Raw genomic sequence first — 20,064 nt, forward strand, 5'->3', positions numbered from 1 at the left:
AAGAATAAGAGGATCGAAAGGGGCACAAACAAAACAAAACCGTCGGGGGCCAGCGGCCGGCTCTACCAACAACTAACTGGAAAACAAAGACGCGGAACGGTTACATACGTCACCAATGGTTACCTGCTTGATACTGAACGGAAAGGTAAGTTCTGTGTGTTGCAACCGCGTGTTTTACTCAAATCACCTGCCCCGGTACTAGGGCAGGTGCTAACGTAGAAAACCCATGGTTTTAATTGAAAAGAGACATGCGGTGGCCGCGGTGGTATTGTGGTGGGTAGTAGGCTGTTTTTTTGTAGCCGCTAGGTCTTGCGGAAGAACGCGATGCTAAGATTTTGCAAATATCAACTTCTCCACAAATCTATAATATCCAGAATCAGTAATTAACAGTTTTAGGCCAGGAAAGGAAACATTTTGAAATTTATTAATTACTGGGCGTGATTTTATTGTTGGAAAGTTTTGGGAATGATAATACAAGAAGCGTCTCATCAAATGGGTCATGAAAAAAGTGTAGCGTCACTGTTTTTTATCAACAAATAGGTCAAAAATGCGTTATTTTTCATTCTACGCGTTATTGTAAAAAAACTATTAATCTTAGCAAAAAAGTTCAATAGAATAGGATTTGATCTAGAGAAACTCATCTTTAAAATGAGACTTAATAAGTTAAAATTGCTTTATAAACAAAAAAGTTATTGCAAAATTAAACGGAATGTGAGTTTTTATATCCTTAAGAGATGTGTAAAGGATGGGCTCGATCGGTCAAATAGTTTTTGCAAAATTCCATTTATTTATCCCATTTTTGCAAAAAAGGCCCATTTTCAAATGACTATTCCGGGGGCAGTTATGACTAAAACATTCTTTTGTCAAATTTAGTTTTAATGATTTTAATTGAGTAAATGCTAAAAAATATCTCCATTTCTATGAAAACAAACGCGACATCTTTTCGAAATTTATTGTTGCTTGAATCTTGTGAAAAGCATTATTTATCCTTTCTTCTAACTGCTCAGAATGTCAATGTTGCTATCGCAGCCTACTATGTAATTTTAAACCGCATTTTATTCGAATATCGAATTGTGTTTTTAGTTCGTTTTTTAAGTTTTACTCGAAAAGCAGGCTTTTTTCGAAAAACATAAGAGAGTAGTGATTTGTAGAAAATTGAAAAGCGAATCCGAATGCCATGGTTGTTACCGTAAAGCAATGGTGTACTATTTTATTTTGAAAAATATGCCACTGATACCCTGTATCTCCGCCAGCATGTAAATTTTAGGAAAAGCCCTCACATTTTGGACAATGTTTACATACATGTGCCCAATTTCAAATTATTTCACTTATTAATTTTTAAATTATTTAAAAAAATTAAAATATTTTTTAAAGTTTAACACCCTGTATCTTTTTAACGAAGCGCCCTAGATAACAACTTTATAGGAAAGACACCCCTTAAAATTCACCAAAGATTGTTTTCATTTTTGGTCACCATCTGTGAATCACCCTTTATGTAGTGTAGCTTAAGTACCTAGAAAAATTTTGGAATGTCATTCCTAGGATTACTTTGAAGAAGAAACGTTCATATGAACCCACGTCCTAAACGATTTATTTTTCGAGCTTTTTTGTTAGTTTTTAAAACCAAACCAAAGCCACGCCACCGAGTATTTTAGAAATTCGTATTAAATTTTTTTTTTTGCGTTTTATTTGGCAAACAGACCATTTTCGAGTTACTATTTTTTTAAACCTAAAATAAGTTTATCACATTTGAATAAAATGAAAATGACTGACATTATTAATTTCTAAGAAAAAAAATAATGTAAATAATGTCCCAATAGTTTGATGAAAATATTTACAAGACATTTAGTTTCATTTGTTTTAGGAACAAAATATATCAAATTTAAATTAAGTAGGTAATATAAAATGTTATAAAAACACTAATCAACATTTGGTTTCATAAACATTAGTTTATAAGTCAAACTTTACTTAGCGGTAGAACTCTTCAAAATAGGAAGAAAATTCCTACGAATATTTGTTGCAAATGCTTAGTTCCCGAGATATTGGGGTATACAAATTCAAAAACATATAGGTATTTATGTAAGTGTAAACCATAGTTCTCAAAAGTCTAGAAAAGGCATTGAAGTAGATTTTTTTGCGAACTGTATCCTTTTTTTGACTTTTGATGGTTACATTGTAAATAAAATTGTTTTTGAAGCAAAAAATTCTTATATTTTTTTGTGAAGTTAGTACTTTTTTTAAGACTACTTTAAAGATAAAATAATAATAACTTAATAATGGCTAATTTTTAATTTGCAAATTAGTCAGTACCGCCGATATTAACGGGATTTTAGCGACAGTGTTTTCCAGTATCTCCATCACTGGTTGACAGATTTGTATATCAATTGGGCGAATTTTTGCCTTTTATTGTTATTACGAATGGTTTTGACGATTTAAAACTGGTCGTCAGTCAATTGAGGATGATCCTCGCCCAGGAAGACCTTCGACTTCAACTGATGACTTTTTGGCAACAAAAATAACCTATCAACATTTCTTTTTATAAACTTTCACATGAAATGTAAAATGAACATTAGTTGTATTCTTTTTACGAAATCATTTTCTTACTTCTGACACTAAGACTAAAAGTTAGGTAAGAAGACGAAATGAAGTAACTAAGACTAAAAAGAATACATTTATAGATTCATGGTTTCAGATTAGTTATTCTCAGTTTTAAGCAAATACTTTTGTAAGATAAAGTAAGTATCTTAGTTATCCGCAGTTAAAATTGGTAAAAAGAATAGGTACAACTATTGATCCTCAAATGTTTACACTAACGGGAACAATATTAACCAACAATGTTAGTACAGGTAATTTAATTTTTTACTATAATTGATAATAACATTTGCGACCTAATAACATGCCCCTTAACGAAATTCAAATTGTCTAATTAATGAATTCAGTGTTGCAGAAAAATATGGGTTGTTGCAAGTGTACGTCAAAATTATTCGTATTATTCTTTTTTGTAAAAGTTAACCACGACTATTGCTGGAACTACATTTTTTGCTACGAGACATTGTCGGCATTTTATGTGTAATATCAACTTAAGTGCCTGTATAATATTTCTCAAGAAGTAAATTTTCCTGTTTTCTGTTCTCTTTGATAACAAAACAAGCCTCAGGAGCGGAATAGATCGCAGACTGCCACAGACAGGTTTTCTATTAGAGGTCTATAATTAATGGACGCTGCAGGAATTTCATTCGCTTTTACAGCGTTCTGAATACTGCAGGAGTATCGTCAAACTTTGGTAGATAGGCAATAGAAACATCATAAATTGTCATAGTAAACATTGCAACAAGATATGAAAATGTCGTTTTTTTCGTAAATGAACAATGTTATGGAAAGACGTAATTTCCGTTGACTATTATTACAAATGCGAAATTTTCAAAAATTTTTATTTTCCGATAATATACTCATATAATTTCAAAAGTTTATCAACGTTCTGCGTATTCGAATAAATCTATTATATTCTAGCATATAAATAGCTAATAATTGTAAAACTAGTCATCTCGAACAAATTTAATACAAAATATTTGGGTACAAATTGTCCCTATCATGTGATACATCTGACAAATGGTTAAGTGTTGTTACCGAAACCAGTGCCAAAGGACGATTATTATAATCAAATCACGACATAATTACAAATTGTCCCATAATATTCCAAATTTATGCTACGCGTAGTATTTATTTGATTGCAGTATATATTTATTGGGTATTTGGCTGAGTACCTGATTCAGCGTCGCTGTTCATACATCATTCCGTTGATGAAAATAGAAGATGATTCCGTTGTCACCGCCTATTTAACGATACCGTTTGTCACCTGCCACGTGTCGTTTTGGACCTTTTCTCACTCGTTAGGACTATTTTCGAAATGCATGTGAGAAGCATTAGCCAAAGGTATAAAGTCAACTTTAAGTCTACTGTAAATAGACATATAAATTGTAAAATATATATTTGGAACGAATTTTTCAGTCACAAACTGGTATTGCATGTAAAAACTAATAGTTAGATATCATTAAGTAAAGGTTATAGATATGATTAAATTATAAAATATTCAAATGGTCATATTCAATTTATTTGTGGTTTCCTTTCAATATTAATGACAGGAAATACTTGAGGTTAATATTGAACCACTAAAAATGTGAGGTATTAAACTAATCAGTTCTGTTTTCATATGAGCATTGTAAGACCAAGACTATTAACCAGATCATTCGAAACATAAATCTTCACGAATGAAATGTCTCAAGGGCGTAGTAGCCTTATTGGCTAAACAATGATAAAGTAAATGAAATAAATATACACATTCACTGAAAATGATTCCTCATGCATTCCTTACAAAAATCCCTTGGCCAATCAGTTCCGGCGACACATATTTCCTCCTATATCCCAATCCTTTCCTTTTCCTGGGCGATTTTTTATCCAGCACCCTCTCGTGAGCCCCCAAGCAACTGAAGTCTTCCAAAAGTTCAATTTTATCTTTGCACAGCTTCAGAGCAGAGAAAAGATGAACGGGCTTGAACAATGTCATCCCATCGTTTTCTACCAGCAAATACGGTACTCTTCCAGACAGGACATCTCTGGTGGCTTCTGGGGGGACGACGATCCTGTATCTGTCACCGACACACAAATGGTTGCAAGTTGAATGTAAAATAATGTTATTACTATCAAGACTAACTTTGGAACTACATATAGAAGGAAAAATAAGGATCTTGAACCAAAAACTGGTGGTTTCTTATCGTACACCTACCTAGCAATCAACAGCGGAAGTCTCTGCACGTTTTCAGCAGCTTCTTCACTTTCTTCAGGTTCTTGCGGTTCTTCCACCACTTCTTCAACTGGTGCTGCTGGCGGTTCAGGCACTGGAGGTGCTGGAGGCTCAGGAGGAGGACTTGGCGGTGGTCTTACCACTGGAATTAACGCCTCGTTGTGCATTGTGTTCGGTTGTCTACCTCTGAGGTAGACTGGCTTGTAAAGCATGGACCTGGGGTGATACCGCTCCGTTTTTAGTTCTAAAGTATTGTATCACGATAAAAATTACCTACATCTACATTATAATGAGTGCATGGAATCAGAAGGAAACTGAGGAACGTTGAGCTAGTCTTAAATATTGGTGAAACGTAAGATTACACGGTTATAAAAGGTATAATAACAATTTGTGGAAAAATAATGTAAATAGAAAATTAATACAATAGAAGTTATACAGGGTGTTTTGGGAAAAGATGCCATAAATTCAGGAACTGACAGAATACAATTTTTTTTGTTTTTAACATACAATCAAATAAAAAATTTTTAAATCAAATTTGGTAATTTTTGGTCCAAAAAAACAGCATGGTGCATTGAAATTTAGTACAGTTAAGTTTTTGAAAGTGCTAAATACGCTAGTGCAGCTAATTTTTGACCATTTATGAGCTAACTTTTTATTTAGTTCGGTTTTATTGTTGTATGGCGTATATTATTATGTAAAAGTTTGTTTCAAATAATAACTGAAATCTCTGAGAAGGCATATTTTTTTACAAAAAATCAACCGACTTGAATTTTACACATTTAAAGTATTTCACCGATTTAGATCGATCTGTAGCTTTGTACAGTTTTGTTTGTTTAAAAAGCTTCCGCTGCCTTTAAACAAATTTTTCCATTTTCATCCAAGCAAGCTACCAATCGCTTCTAGACACTCTGTATATTATGGAGCAGAAATTTGTTGACTTTGATTCTGTCAGTTGCATTTTTCTCAAAAACAGTATATTTTCCACCATATCAACAATAGTACCTATTTATACAGGGTGTTTCAGTTCGGGTGAATCAAACTTTAACCACAAATAGAACTCAAGAAATAATTCAGAATTGTCTTATGAAGCAAGGGTCTAAGTCTAACCGTTTTCACTGTACAGGGTCGTATTGGTTGGTTTTTAAAATCATATTATTTATGAAATCTTTGGTACGCTTATAACAAATTGATTCAAATTTGGTGTGGTTTACACATATGCATAATTTACTGTAAAATTTACGAATTTTTGTAGATCAGTGGTGTAGGAATGGGTGGAATGGGTAGTAAAACGGGATTTTTCACCCTACATTACGAATGCAATAAATAATACACAAGAGATTATATTTAGAATTTACCAGTCGTTTTGTCGATATAAAGACATATTATCTAATATTAATTTAAAATTTATTTTCTATCCTTAAGAAACTAAATTTCTTATCAGAAGAACAGTCTCCCATTCAACTGAGATTTTCGGCAAAATGATACACTATACGATTTTCAACAAATATACCTTTTTTATGTAGAATTGCCCACGGAATCTAAAAATGAATCCCAAATGATTATTAGATCATTGGCGTAGAAGTTGGGGTAAAAAATCCCACTTTACTACCCATTCCTACACACTTACCTACAAAAATTTGTAAATTTTACAGTAAATTATGCATATGTGTAAATGTTAACACGACACCAAATTTGAATCAATCTGTTATGAGCATACCAAAGATTTCATAAATAATAAATAAAAACCAACCAATACGACCCTGTAGAGTGAAAACGGTGAGACTTAGACTTAGACATAAGGCAATTCTGAATTATTTATTGAATTCTATTTGTGGTTAAAATTTGATTCACCTGAACTGAAACACCCTGTATATTTTTAAATTTTAATATTTAACTACATATATACAGGGTGTCCCTAAAAGGTATTTGCAAGATCCAGTGATGATCAAAAACTTATAATAATGACCATTGTGAAACCGCATATCTCAAAAACAAAGGACTATAGGCCAATAGTCTTTGTACCTTATTTAAAAATATGACGTACATACAGGGTGTTTCAGAAAGAGCTTCCGTAAATTCAGGGGGTGATAGTACGACAAAAATAAGAATTTTTTGTCTTATGATCTATATGTATATCTCCTGTTGTTTTCGAGATACAGAGCGACAAAATAAAATTTTTTAAATAGAATTTTTACGAAAATTTCCAAACGGTGCGATATTTTTATGAAATTTGGTATTCCGGGGTTTTTAAGGACGCCAAATACGCTGGTCTAATTATTTTTCCTATATTTCATAGAAGGCGCTAGTTATGCTACATTCGTATTACATTTTAAATACTAATTTTTTTTGAGGTTAGGTTTTTCGTGCTTCAATTTCTAATGTACAATCTTATTTTCTAAAAACACTGTACTCTTTTTAGAACTTCCTAATGTGGACGGTTTTCAAGAAAAAAGGCTTTTAATTGAACTCTTACAATATTACGCTGAACAAAATAAGTTAACTTTTCTCAAAGTAGGCTTATGTCAAAACTCATTGATGGATGTCTCATAAAAACGCATACATTCTCAGTAATATTTTAAACTCTAATTAACTTTATATGAAAATTTTAGTGATTGTATAATAAATAAATAAATAAACGAGACAGGGGGTCTTTCTGAAGCACCCTGTATATCAATATAAGCATTGTTTGCAATTAAAAAGGCATTCTGTAGATTGACATTTTACGAATGTTCTTTTCTGTTTATTTAAATATTTTGCCAATTGTGAAAAAAAAACTAAAATTAAATAAACAAGCCCTTGTTTCAAAGAAATAGTCATGGGCTGTTTTTATAAATGATCCTACACTGCATAAAATGAAAAATAAAGTTAAAGTACGTTATAGCTTCTAGAAGCTACTAATTACTCGTTTTTCTATAGTTTCTAAGCTGTGGCCACACTTGTTGATTTTTTTCCAGCTATGCTCATGCGCAGAAATATCAATTTTGTAACTTGTGTTAAAAAAGGTCACAATCTTCTATTTTATAACCAAACTAAATACTATTCTGTAAACTGTAGCACTGACATTGACAAAAATTGAGAGATAATATTAGAAATTTAAAAGTTAAATTTGTATTTGTCGATTAATTATCAAAAAAAATATTATGCATAAATATGTGCTGCTCCTTTCGAGAAATCAGGATCGGCAACCTCATATTAATTTCCCGAACTTTCGAAATTTTTTCATCTTTACAGTTCTCTTTGCGAGCACAGAAATCATGCCCTAAAGAACGGTATGGGTTTCATCATCAAAATACGATCACTTTAATTACCAACCGCCACTGCTCCGAGGTTTTTGTTCTTGAAAATTTTGATTCACAAAAATTTTGCAACCTTTAGACTCAAGGTCTCGCGACAGTAGGATAGCAGGTCCACACCAAGGTTACACTTCATACCAAAGCAACGTAAACGACATATACCAAGGAACGTTTTGGACAATGCAAACTTGTGGTGGATTTTGAGAAAAATTAAAATAAAGCAAACGTGTCTAACCTTAAACAAGGATGTTCGTTCTTTGTTGTCCGAACAAAAATAACTTGGATATTGACGTCGAACGGCTAGGCAAGGAATGACAATTAAGGGTAAGAGTATAAGCGAGATGGCGGTTATTTATGTCAGGTAACGGAGAGGACGAATCCCGGAGCCAAATGCCTTGTGCTGCGGCTTCATTGGACAAACATGTGGGCAAAAGGTCCCCTGCAACAATGCTCCCAGGCTTTATTTAGCGATTTAATTTTAAACGGCCATTACTTTAATGATTCGATTTGCATGCTTTCAAATTCGATTGTGCGTTACAGAATGGGTATTTTCGTTCGAAGAAGATTGCCAAAGCCTGCGAAGAAATGAAAGAATGTCACACAGTTTTGAACAATCAATAACATGTTTTCGAAAAACATACTGGATTGGATCAAAATCGATTCATCTTATCCGTCCTGTCCAGTCTCAATGATTTCAGTTTTAATGGCATTACTTCAATTAAAACAATGAAAGACGTAAAAGAACTAAACTCAAATTATTCGTCAACAGACGTCAATACACATTATGAGTTAGAAGATAATAAAAAGCAATAAAATGAAACGTATGGCACTAATAAATATGTTAATCTGAGGTATCATTAATATGTAGGAAAACATCTTCATTAAAATATTCCAATATTTTGTTGAATTCCACAAAATTAAAATATGTTATTTTCCGTACACAGCAGGTGTCTTGACATTCTGCATATGTCTTTATAATTACGTATTTAGCTTTATATTACAGAAACAATTTTGTAATATTTTTTTATTTGCATGAAGCGTATCCCAGAAGAGGCGAAAAAACTCTTACATGTTAAGAGACAAAAATGCTGGCGTTCTGGGATTCTGCTCTGCTTATTTATAATACAAAATCGAGTATGATTTTATTAAATTTGTTAAATGCGGTAAGCCTTGGAAATATTTAATATACAGGGTGTTTCGCATAAGAACCGACACAGGGACACGTAGGGGAACCCAAAATATGGCGATTTAACTCAACATTAGAAATAATCAGTAGTATTTGGATAGAGTAGACTTCAATTTTTGTCCAAGAATAAAATTATGCCTGAAAGAAAGCTTTGATGATTTTAAAAAATTTCTATAACTTTTTTCCTGATCGTCAAGTTTGACGTTTAAATTCATAGCCTACTTTTGAATTTTCGATGATTTTAAATAACACAACTACAATATGTATTATTAGTTATTCCTGTTTTTGTTGGAAACGACAAAGTTTTTTTGAAAACTAACAGGAGTAAGAAAAGTTTTAGAATTAAATTCGTCATAAAATAAAGTAATAATTTTTTACCCCTATATGCTCCTGCTCTGTGTCGGTTCTCATATGAAACACCCTGTCTAAACATCTAATTATTTTAATCGGCAGCAAAATCCCATTTCTGTACGAGATACCACAAAATGTTATTAAAAACAGTTTCTATGAATGAAAAATTACGTATGTGTGCAAAATATTGTAATGTCCTATGTCCACTTTGAGAAAATTTTTAAAATCAAGTAAAATGTCAAATGGCGTATCTCACACAGAAAAGACCAGTGACGGAACAAAATTTGAATTCAATTAATTTTTATATGAAATTGTCGAAAAAATTATTGCCGCAAAAATTTTGAATTTTTCCAGTTGAAGGGCATAGTCCCAAATTGAGAAATTTCTACGCCACGAAGTTCGAATTTTGTAGTTAAAATCACATTTTTAGAAGAAAAAATTTGTCTCAATTAAAATGCAAAATTTCTATATCAATGATTTTTTTTATATTTTCATTAATTTATTTTATTTAAAATTGCACTTCTAATAAAACTTCTTTGTTGAGAGAATATTTTTAAACTTGTTTAAAATCCAATAACAGTAATATAAATCTGTTTTAAAAATAAAAGTTCATAAAAGAGTTCTTTCAGAAACGCAGTGATCGAGTTTTCCGAATATCCAGTGGCGTCGAATTTCTGTGGTTCTTAGAGGTAATGACTCACCGTATCTCCGCAACTGGTCGACATATTTATATACGAATTCAGCAGGGTTTTACCTTTAATGAGGCTATTTTAGTAAGGTTCATCACTCTACGCACAGCTTTTATTTTAAAGATTAGAAAATATAGTAGAATAAAGACAAAATTCGACAGGCGTAGATTTAATAGAAAAATACATTTATTTAGCAGCTAGAAAACCGACCCTAATAATTCCAGAAAATATCTGGAAAGCAGGTAGGCATCGAAATCAAACAAAAAGAAAGGAAACTTTCAAAAGTAATGAGAGATTTCAAAATAAAATTTTAATTTTCTGCACCCTGTATCTTTTATACAATCAATATTGTTTGATCCAATAATCTCTAGTATTTTCAAACTCGGGTTTTGTTATTCTCAATGAATCATCCTGTATAAAAAACACAATTTTCTAAAACTACATAAACACTTTACGTTTTGATTGTAAAGCTTTTTGTTTATTTTTACATTTATACATGCATTAAAAATATAACATAATTAGTGTAGTAGTGTATTAGGAGGGTTTTCTGCTCGTCCTGACGACACGCTGTATATTGTCTTAAAGCATATACTACATGGAGGAAGAACGGCGACAGTGTAGACGAGTGACAGAGGGAGAACGAGATAGTTTGAGTATTACCGTTCTCTCTCGCGCAGGCATATGATTGGTTAACGCAACTTGCTCCGCATTCTAGCTGTAGTATGCTCAACATTTAGAGAGAAACAGCGAGTACCCAAACGATTGCCCTTTCTCTCTAAGCGTTTTAACACGTGGGTGGTGCTTCCTTCATATAGTATATGCTCAAAGCTATATCCATGTCGTAGGCTAGTAGCAAATGCAGTTTTTTTTTATAAAATGCCTAGGCGTTTTATAAATGATTAGGCAAATTGTAAAATGATGTGTAAATATAATTTTTTTACAATTTGACTGAAAATTTTAGACGTTTTATAAATCGTCGAATAGCGGCCTAAAATTCATGTTCAACATGATAATACCTAGGAATGTGTATTTAGTGGTAAATAGTTAGTTGTCCTTTCATTTAATTCTCTCAAGTGGATCTAGATTTTTGGAAAAAAACAAATTTTATTTTAAAACTTTGACACCCTGTAGCTAAGGAACGAAGCGAAATCGGTTCCATGTTGATGAAAAAATAATCTTGTTTTTAGGTTATGAATCTGCCCCCGAGCGTTGACCCATGTTTTCTGAAATACCCTGTATAGAAATATTTAAAAAATGTTCTTTATCACATCTCGTGATGTTTTTTTAAATAAAAGTTATTCCATAAAGATTCGCTAAATATTAATATTATACGTTATAAAATTTTGTTACACTTGTTTATCTGTCTCTGCCACATAGCAGCCCCTTGATGTTTTATTGAGTCGACCTGGTTTACACTTATTAGTTATCTAAATCACTTAAACTACTTCAGCTTCTTTAGAAGAATTAAGGACACTTTTCATTCCGAGTTAATTTGTTGACTTCATTAATTATCTACCTTCAGAAATAACTGTGCAAATATTTTGGCTTACTGCCCCAGGTAGTGACCATGTTTGTACACGTGTCGTGGAATGTTCTTGACATATGTCTATTATTATCTGTACATCAATTGACACCGTATTCTTATAAACTCAATTCAATAGTAAGTATACACTGCTGTTCGTAAAGTATTTTATTATTTAACTACTTTATAAATAATCTTACTAGCTTTGAGTTATTTTGAGGTCGTTAATTTATTTTAATTATCACCAAACATTTTTCAGATTCTTAGAAGCTTAGTATTTGACAAAATTATGTTTTTCCAACCCGTTTTGGTCAGTTCCAAAACTGTTGAGATAGTATTTTAGAACTTATAAATTTGAGTTAGGGAAAATATTTTCCTAATAACAATCATTCGTTTCCGCTTTTTGGTACCCATCATTAATTTGTGTCTTTATGAGATAAACATCTGCCCACTCTTTCGAAAGATCGAAATTAGCAAACGTGTGGGATATACCAAGTTTTCAAGCATCAAATATGAGGAATGTGTTTTTCAGACGTAATCATATTTTCTTGGAAAACTTTCTGGAAAGACCGTTATAATTTTGGGACTCCCTGTACTTGCAACGGATACTTTGGATGTTCCCATTTACAGACGCACATATGTCAATATATTCGTATGACAAGAACCGTAGCGCGTTCTTATTTAACGAGCAAGTTCGACAACCTAAAATTAACGCGCCATTTCAGACGGGCTATAAATAATCCTCTGCTGCTACCACGGGATAATTAAATTTTCCGGAAAGTCATTAATCAGCTGTAGGTACTGTCCGAATCCCACTTTTTCCCCAAAATATTAGGCATCAGTCTGTTAGTCAAGCACAAAAATAATTCATAGGGAACTACATATATCTTGTCGACAATAATATTTTGGAAGTTAATAAGTTAAGGTAGGTAAGTAAAGATATTCTGGGAACTTATTACATTATAGCGAAATGCTGACTCACCTTGATTTGTGTCCAAAAATATTGTATAGAATTGTGTAGGAGGTGGATGTGTGGCAAAGTTTGTGTGCATTTGTATCGTTTTTATATAATTTCAGTTTATATCCTAAATCCGTGACAATTTTAAAAACACCCACGTATTCACAAAGTCATATCTGATGATAACTTTCCCTACAAGTATACTGCTTTTTTTAAAGTATGTTTCTCGTAGGTTGTCTGTCAAATATGACTTTGTGTTTAAACACATATAGTTTTATTATAAAAAAAAGTGTTCACATTTACAGTTCATGCAACTTCTCTACGGTTATTATACATGTTTTGAAGTCTCCTTACGTTATTTTTTGCCTGTAGATAGGTCCTTGCCTCGTCTCTGTCTGAAGACCGCTCTCTAACCCCACTCAAGTAATCGTCTATGCGTCTCTCGCGGTTTCTGTTAAGCTGCATCCCGGAAATCATGTGCATCGGTTTGAAATTTGTCACACCGCTCTCGTCTATGAGAATGTAGGACACCCTTCCAGCTAGGACACCCCGAGCTGCGTCTTTGGGAATCACCGCCTGCGTGCTACCCCTAGTGATCAAGACCGGATGGTCGAACTTGGCCTTTTTGAGGAGGAAATCTTCTATGGCTAGCAGGTTCTGACTCTTCATCAGTTGCAAGGGGATTTCTCGAGAGTTTCGTATCGTGGACAAGTTGCAAATTAATGCGGCACTTTCCCTTACCAGCTGGCGGATCCTTGGGTCCGACTTGCCACGTTCTGGGTTTTTCTTTATTCGAGTTATGGCGGTTTTCAACGAATAATCTCTTTCTGATAGCTGCTTTATTAAAGCCATTCGTTTCAGCATGTCTGTCGTTGCTTGGTCGTAGCAATTCAGCTTTAGTGGAAATTTGCTGTTTGACAAGTCTTCTACTACTTGCTCTAGGCCTAAAGCTTTGGCAAAGCTTGAAGCTTCTTCTACGAATTCAACCAGGTCATTTCCTTTGGTCTCCTCTTTCTTGGCCTCCATGGCCTTGTCCATCCAGATTTTGGTTGATTTTACAATACATTTCTGCAGGATATCAAAAGCATCTTCCTCGGTTTTTGCATATTTCAATTGGCAGTTTGTATTTTCCTTTAGTATTTTAATTATCTCTGGTTTAACCTTGATCAATTTTGAGAAGGAAACGTTTATAATATTTTCTGATCCCAACATTTTGGTAATGCAGTCTTGTAGTTCGGAATTGGACAAATTCTTGTTGGCTATCATAGTTAACATGCCTATTTTCGTGTCCTCTACGACCTGTGTGAGCTGTTTAAAGGCTACATCGCAAACCTCTGTCCTCTCAAACTGGGTTTGCATCAAATCGATTAGTTCTTGGAGTAACTTGCTGTTGACCTTAAGGGCATCTATCATAATATCCCCTATGGCGTTGAGAGCCATCATTTGGTCCTTGGGCCTGTTTTTAAATACTTCATTAGCGGCAACAAGGGCTGTCTTGAACAGTACCTGCAGTTTGTTCGAGGAAGCGTTAAGTTTGCGCTCCGATTCGGAGCCGGCGGCATTTGCGAGAGAGTTATTAATATTGTCTGTGCGTACATTATTTTTATCCCGAAAAGTCGCTGCCCTCCGAGTCATTGTCAGCAGTATATCCGAAATTCTAATAATAGTGTCTTTATCCTCAGTTATTCTCGCTGCCATTTCCAGTGCATCGCTTTCGTTTACATATGTTACCAGGCTATTCTCGGAGTTTATATTTAGTTTCCTCAGTTCTTCGAGTTTTTTATTCAGCTCTGCCTTTTTATCTTCCAGGCTAGCGATTATGTCATCCATGCCGTCGTCTAATAATATTAGCTTAAGCTTTTCTAATTCTAAGCGCTGTTGCTCCTGTTTTAGCCTAATAGCCTCGATGTCTAGTTCCTCTAATTCGGAATTATTTAATTCCACACTGGAAGCATCAGTTGATTTTTCTTCGGATTCGGAAAAATCGTCAAAAGCGAAATTGTCATCGATAATGACGAATTCAAATATTGCAGGGCTATCGTGTATATTTATCGTCTCTTCATCTTTTTGTTCTGCCTCTTGTTTCTTTTTATTTTTCCTTTTTAATTTTCTCTCGCTCTCTGGTTGAGGTGCTGGCCTTTCTTCTGGTACAGAGGCAAAAGTTAGCTGTCCATCAGAGGTAATGGTGGACTGAGAGGGAAGGAACATGGGATCGCGCTCTTCCTCCCCCATGATTAACCCATTTATGAGTGTGGGTTTGTCGTCTACGTTTATGGTGATACCAGGTGCATATTCATCACCGTATTCGTTGCGGATAGTTTGTCCTGGAACAAATACCTCTCCGTCTTCTGTGTGGACCATTTGGCCACTGACGAAGCACTCCTTTCCTGATGGTAGGGTAACTTTAACCCCAGACACGCGACGCTTTTTCGATTGCTCACTCGGTTCCATCTCATCATCAGCAACATCTTCAATTGCATGTAAGCTGGCACTGCCCAAGTTTTTAATTATATCCGGAATTTCTGTCAGGGTTGGCAACTGATTTAACATTTCTGGTCCGCGTCTTAAAATTGTCTCGTTCACATTCTTCGTCGCGTCCAAGTCATCAACTTCCATTTCTATAGGTATTTCACTAGCGGGATGCTCTATTTCTTCAATCACTTTTTTAGCGTCTTCCTCGAACTTTTTCCAGTTCAGGTTTTTCAAGTTTCTCTTCATCATCTCCTTGTATGCTTTAGAATTTTCCCATTTCCTCTTCTTCCTTCTCTTCATCATTTTTTTGAGTTCCTCCTCCCACTTCTCCTCGCGCATTTCCTTCTCTTCGAATATCTTTGCCAGGCTCATTGTATATTTACCGTGGTGGTGAAATTTTTCCTCCTCCGGAGAGGTGGCACCTTCACCGCAAGTTAATTCGTCTGTGCCCTCAAAATATTGTATTTCCATGGGCACCTTCTTGAAGTCCTTCAATTTCATAATAATTTTATCATTTTTTTGCGATACTAAGACGTCTCTTATGTCACCATCTCGTATAGCCAATTCAAATTGGGCCTGGAGCACGATATTGTACTTTCTGTCCTCCACTGTATAAACGAATACCCCTTTTTTATCTTTACTTTCAAGGATATCTATCAAAATTCTGTGGGTTTCGTTTTCTGGGTCTAGAACGGGGGTCATATACGTGTAATCTTCCATTATGTCATGCTCTTGCTTACCATAATCTGCTGCATTATTCGGTTTCTTCTGTTCGTGATTTAGCAGGACTGGGATGTAATGTTGCCTTTTAGCCCCTAGCAACCATTTTCCTGTGATACGCAGAGTACGCAGGGCTTCTCTGGGCGTCAGCGGTTTTAGTAGTGGCAAATAAAAATTTCTAGTAAAAATTTTGCTGGCACCAGTAATTTTACAGAATGATAACACGTAATTAACCATTTTGAATTAATTTTATTTTTAAAGTCACTTTTTGAATTACGAAATAGTGTTTTTTCCTTATTTTATTTTGTTCTTTTAAAAAAACAATCGACACCAATTTTTATCAGATTTATTTAGGGACAATCGACAAACAGAATACAATGTTAAAAAAACAGTTCTGATCTTTTACATTTAATGTGATAATGTCGTGGTACAAATTAGACACTGTAATGGGGACAAGCGACAAATGAGCACCCACGCTTTCTATTTACAAGTATTAGGAAAAGTTTGAACAAAAAAATTTGATTTACAGTTCAAATTCGTTTCGATTCGGCTCGTTGCGGTGCAAGAAGTTACTACCCCGACGGTACCGCTGTGACTGAACTGGCATCGGCGTCGAGACGCTTAGCTGAGTCCTGGCTGCGCCGCGCGTTCGCTTAGAATCGGCTACTGAAGTCGTTTCCGTATGGACCTAAAATGTGCTGGTATTTCAACAATCTCGTAGCGCACTTGGCCTTCTCGATAATTTCCTTTGTTTTGTCGTCCTCGAGGAAGGTTCCCTGTTTTATGCTCTGTTCATATTCCTCCAGTTTCTGGCTCTTCTTGACGGGTTCGATGGGTACGTACTCTTGTGGTTTTTCGATCTTGAAATTTCTCAATTTTTTTCGCATTTCTAATCTCAGTGCATCTACCTTCGATTCCTCCTTACGTAATTTTTCGGTGGCTCTATCTTTCATTCGCTTCCTCTCATCCTCTTCCCGTTTTCTTCTCTGCTCTTCTAACACTTTTAATGGGTCCTCCATGGGTGTCCTTCTCGGTCTGATAACTACTTCCCTGGGGGGACTGGGTTGCTTGGGGTTTGAAAGTACAAGAGGAGGCCTCTTTTTGACTCTTTCCTTTCTGCCGGTGTCTGTTGGTTCTTGGATCACTCGCCGACGAATGACTATTGGCTCGTTCTTCGGCTTGGCCCTAGGCTTAGGTGGAGGGGGCGGACTGAGAGAAGGAGAACGATATTTTCGTCTCGGCACGTACTCCTCAAATTCCGGGGGAGGAACAACAGGAGGGAGGCGGCGGCGTCTTCTTCTTTGTACTGGCGTTTCTTCTGTTGGGGGTGATACCCTGTCCTCCTCGGTGGCTTCGAATTTCAATTGCCCATCTTCGGTAATTGTTGAGTCACCGGGGAGGAACATGGCGTTGCTTTCCTCTTCTCCCATTACTAAACCCGGTATCAAGGTGGGTTCGTTGTCCATGTAAATGGTAATGCCCGGCGTATACTCAGACTGACCTTCTTCATTTAGGATGGTTTGACCAGGCACGAAAACTTCATTCTCATCCGTCTTCACCATTTGTCCTGTAACGAAACATTGCCTTCCGCCCTCTATATTCACCTTCAATCCAGATACGTTTTGAAGCTCGCACATTTCTCCCGATTCCAAACTTTTAATGACTTCGGGAATTTCCTTCATTGTTGGTAGTTGACACAAAACCTCTTCACCTCCCTCCTTGAGCTTGTTTCCTACGTTTGTTGTCTTTTCCATGTCGTTTACCTCCATAGGAATATCCTCTTCCACAACAATTTCTTCCTTCTCTTCGACTATTTGCTTCGTTTCCTCTTCAAATTTATTCCAGTCCATATCTTCCAGACATCCCTGCAACATTTGCTTCCAGTCAACAGAGTCCTCACCCTTACATTTTCTTCTTCTTTTATTTGCCAATCGCATCATCTCCAACTCCCAATCTTCAACACCTTGTTCCTTGGCCTCAAATAATTTAGCTATCGACATCGTTTCCTTGCCGTGGTGATGTTCTTGGTCAATCACTTCTTTAGTCCATCCGCTTCCTCTGTATAGAGGTACGTTATCGTTAAATGGAGCAAGAGGCATCGTTACCCGGACGCCGTTTTTTAATTTAACTACAATTTTTTCACTTCTCTGTGCCATAATTACATCTATTATATCTTTGTCTCTGATGGCCTGTTCCATTTGGGAGTTTATTACCAACGTGCAATTTTTGTCATATATTTCATATATGTAATGTTGATTCTTGCTTTTTGGTTTCTTGCTCGAAATTATAGACTGTAGTAAGGGGTGGTGTTCCATGTGCTCGTCGAAGAAAGGTTCAACGTAGCGTTCTTTCTCATGTTTTCTTACGCGTCTTTTAATAATCGGCACCCCTTTGCGTCTTCTTCTTCTTTCGGCTACCTTTTCTTCGTGTGGTTTGAGGACGGGGATGTAATGTTCGATTCTACTTCCGAGTACATTTTGCCCGGTAATAATTTTCCGACGTAAAGCGTCCTTAGGAGAGAGAGGCTTTAATAAAGGAAGGTAGTAATTTCTCTGGAAAAGCTTGCTGGCGCGTGTGATCTTACAGAGAGATATTTTAACGTTAATTGGCATGTCGGATAAGGTCCAATGAAACACAGTTCAAAATTAAAAAAAAAACTACTGAATACTACTCGAAATAGAAAGTCTTCGGTGTGTGTGACGAGCTGAGCAGCGATAATGAACTAGATGCAAACGAATGCGTATAAAGGTTGACAATGCGGATGAGTTCTAATCTTAATCGATGCCCGGCCCGATAACCGATATCAAAATAGCCGATGGACTGGCCTAATTGGTTCGTTGCCACTACACGACCGACTTCCATACACGGTGACGCGTGATCCCCACTGTATCAAATACACTTCCGTACTCGTACGGTTCCAACCAATTATATGGAAAGGTGTATTCCTTGTTCAGATACTTTTTGTGATCAACGTCGAAGAATGTACCTCTTTTGATGCTATGTTCTATTTCTTTCAGCTTCTCACTTTTTTTCACTGGCGGCAGAGGCTCGTATTCCACTTTTGGCGGATTACTATCGGCTAGCTGTTTGATTTTCAGCCTGATTTCCCTCCTTAACCTATTAACGGAAAGTTCTACTTCAGACCTTTTTTTGTTGAACACTGAAACACGCTCTTTCTGTTGCAGCAGTAAATCTTTTTCTAACAACGGACGGGAAAGATCATAAAACACCGGTCCTGTAGGTTTCTTTGGTTCGGCGTCCCAGTCTATGACCAAATCAGCTCTCAACGGTTTTTTTTCTGCTTTCGGTGCCTTTTTTGGTTTACGCTCGCGGTGTTTAGGACCCATATTTTCTGTGTACTGCCGCTTTGGTCTCTCGTAAACGAACTCCTTCCTCTTTATTCGCCTAGGAGGCGGTGGAGGTTGGGGCGGGCCTATTTCCTCCTTTTCGTCTTCGGTGTTTTGCTCCTCCTCTAACTCAACCTCTTCCGTTTCTTGTACCTCTTCTGGCTCCTCAATTGGCTCCTGTTGCGGTAAGATATCGTCTTCTGTGGCAGTAAACTGCAGCTCTCCCGATTCCGTGATAGTCGAGTCTCCTGGCAAGAACATCGGCTTCTCTGGCTCGTCGCCCATAACCAGTCCCGGAATTAGAGTGGGCTCGTTATCTAACAACACCGTAAATCCAGGGGTGTATTCTGATTCCCCTTGTTCGTTTACTATCGTTTGGCCGGGGACAAACAAGTCCCCTTCTTCGGATTGCACAATTTGTCCGGGAACAAAACGATATTTGTCGGTCGAGGGCAAATTTACTGTCACGCCGGAAACCTTTGCTATTTCGACAACTTCCTCTTGGTTTTTAATAACCTTTATAATTTCGGGAATTTCTGGCATTACTGGTAACATTGACATTATTTCTTGTCCTGCGTTTTTCAGCTTCTCATTAACATTTGTTGTCTTGTCCATGCTGTCCACCGCCATTGGTATAGGTTTGTCGTCTACGGGTTGCCTAGATTCTTCTACAATTTGTCTCGTCTCTTCTTCGAACTTGTCCCAGTCCATGGTTTCGGCAGTAG

The 20,064-nt window shown here is 35.9% G+C and overlaps 1 protein-coding gene across 2 annotated transcripts in view; it reads right to left on the reverse strand.

The window, feature by feature from the left end:
• Nucleotides 1–16,585, reverse strand: part of LOC111691270 — a 68,013-nt gene extending 51,428 nt beyond the window's left edge. The window contains exons 1-2 of one of the 2 annotated variants that reach the window (XM_018716474.2): nucleotides 13,155–16,585; nucleotides 12,830–12,927 (exon numbers count right to left, since the gene is read on the reverse strand). In XM_018716474.2, the coding sequence (XP_018571990.1) occupies nucleotides 12,916–12,927; nucleotides 13,155–16,229 (3,087 nt within the window). In that variant the 5' untranslated portion in view covers nucleotides 16,230–16,585 and the 3' untranslated portion in view covers nucleotides 12,830–12,915. Of the gene's footprint in view, nucleotides 1–12,829; nucleotides 12,928–13,154 lie in introns of those variants that run through there. The other variant, XM_018716473.2, reaches the window with a different exon arrangement.
• Nucleotides 16,586–20,064: the final 3,479 nt, after the last annotated feature.

The sequence above is a fragment of the Anoplophora glabripennis genome, unplaced genomic scaffold, assembly GCF_000390285.2.
Source record: "Anoplophora glabripennis isolate ALB-LARVAE unplaced genomic scaffold, Agla_2.0 scaffold77, whole genome shotgun sequence".
Taxonomy (NCBI): domain Eukaryota; kingdom Metazoa; phylum Arthropoda; class Insecta; order Coleoptera; family Cerambycidae; genus Anoplophora; species Anoplophora glabripennis.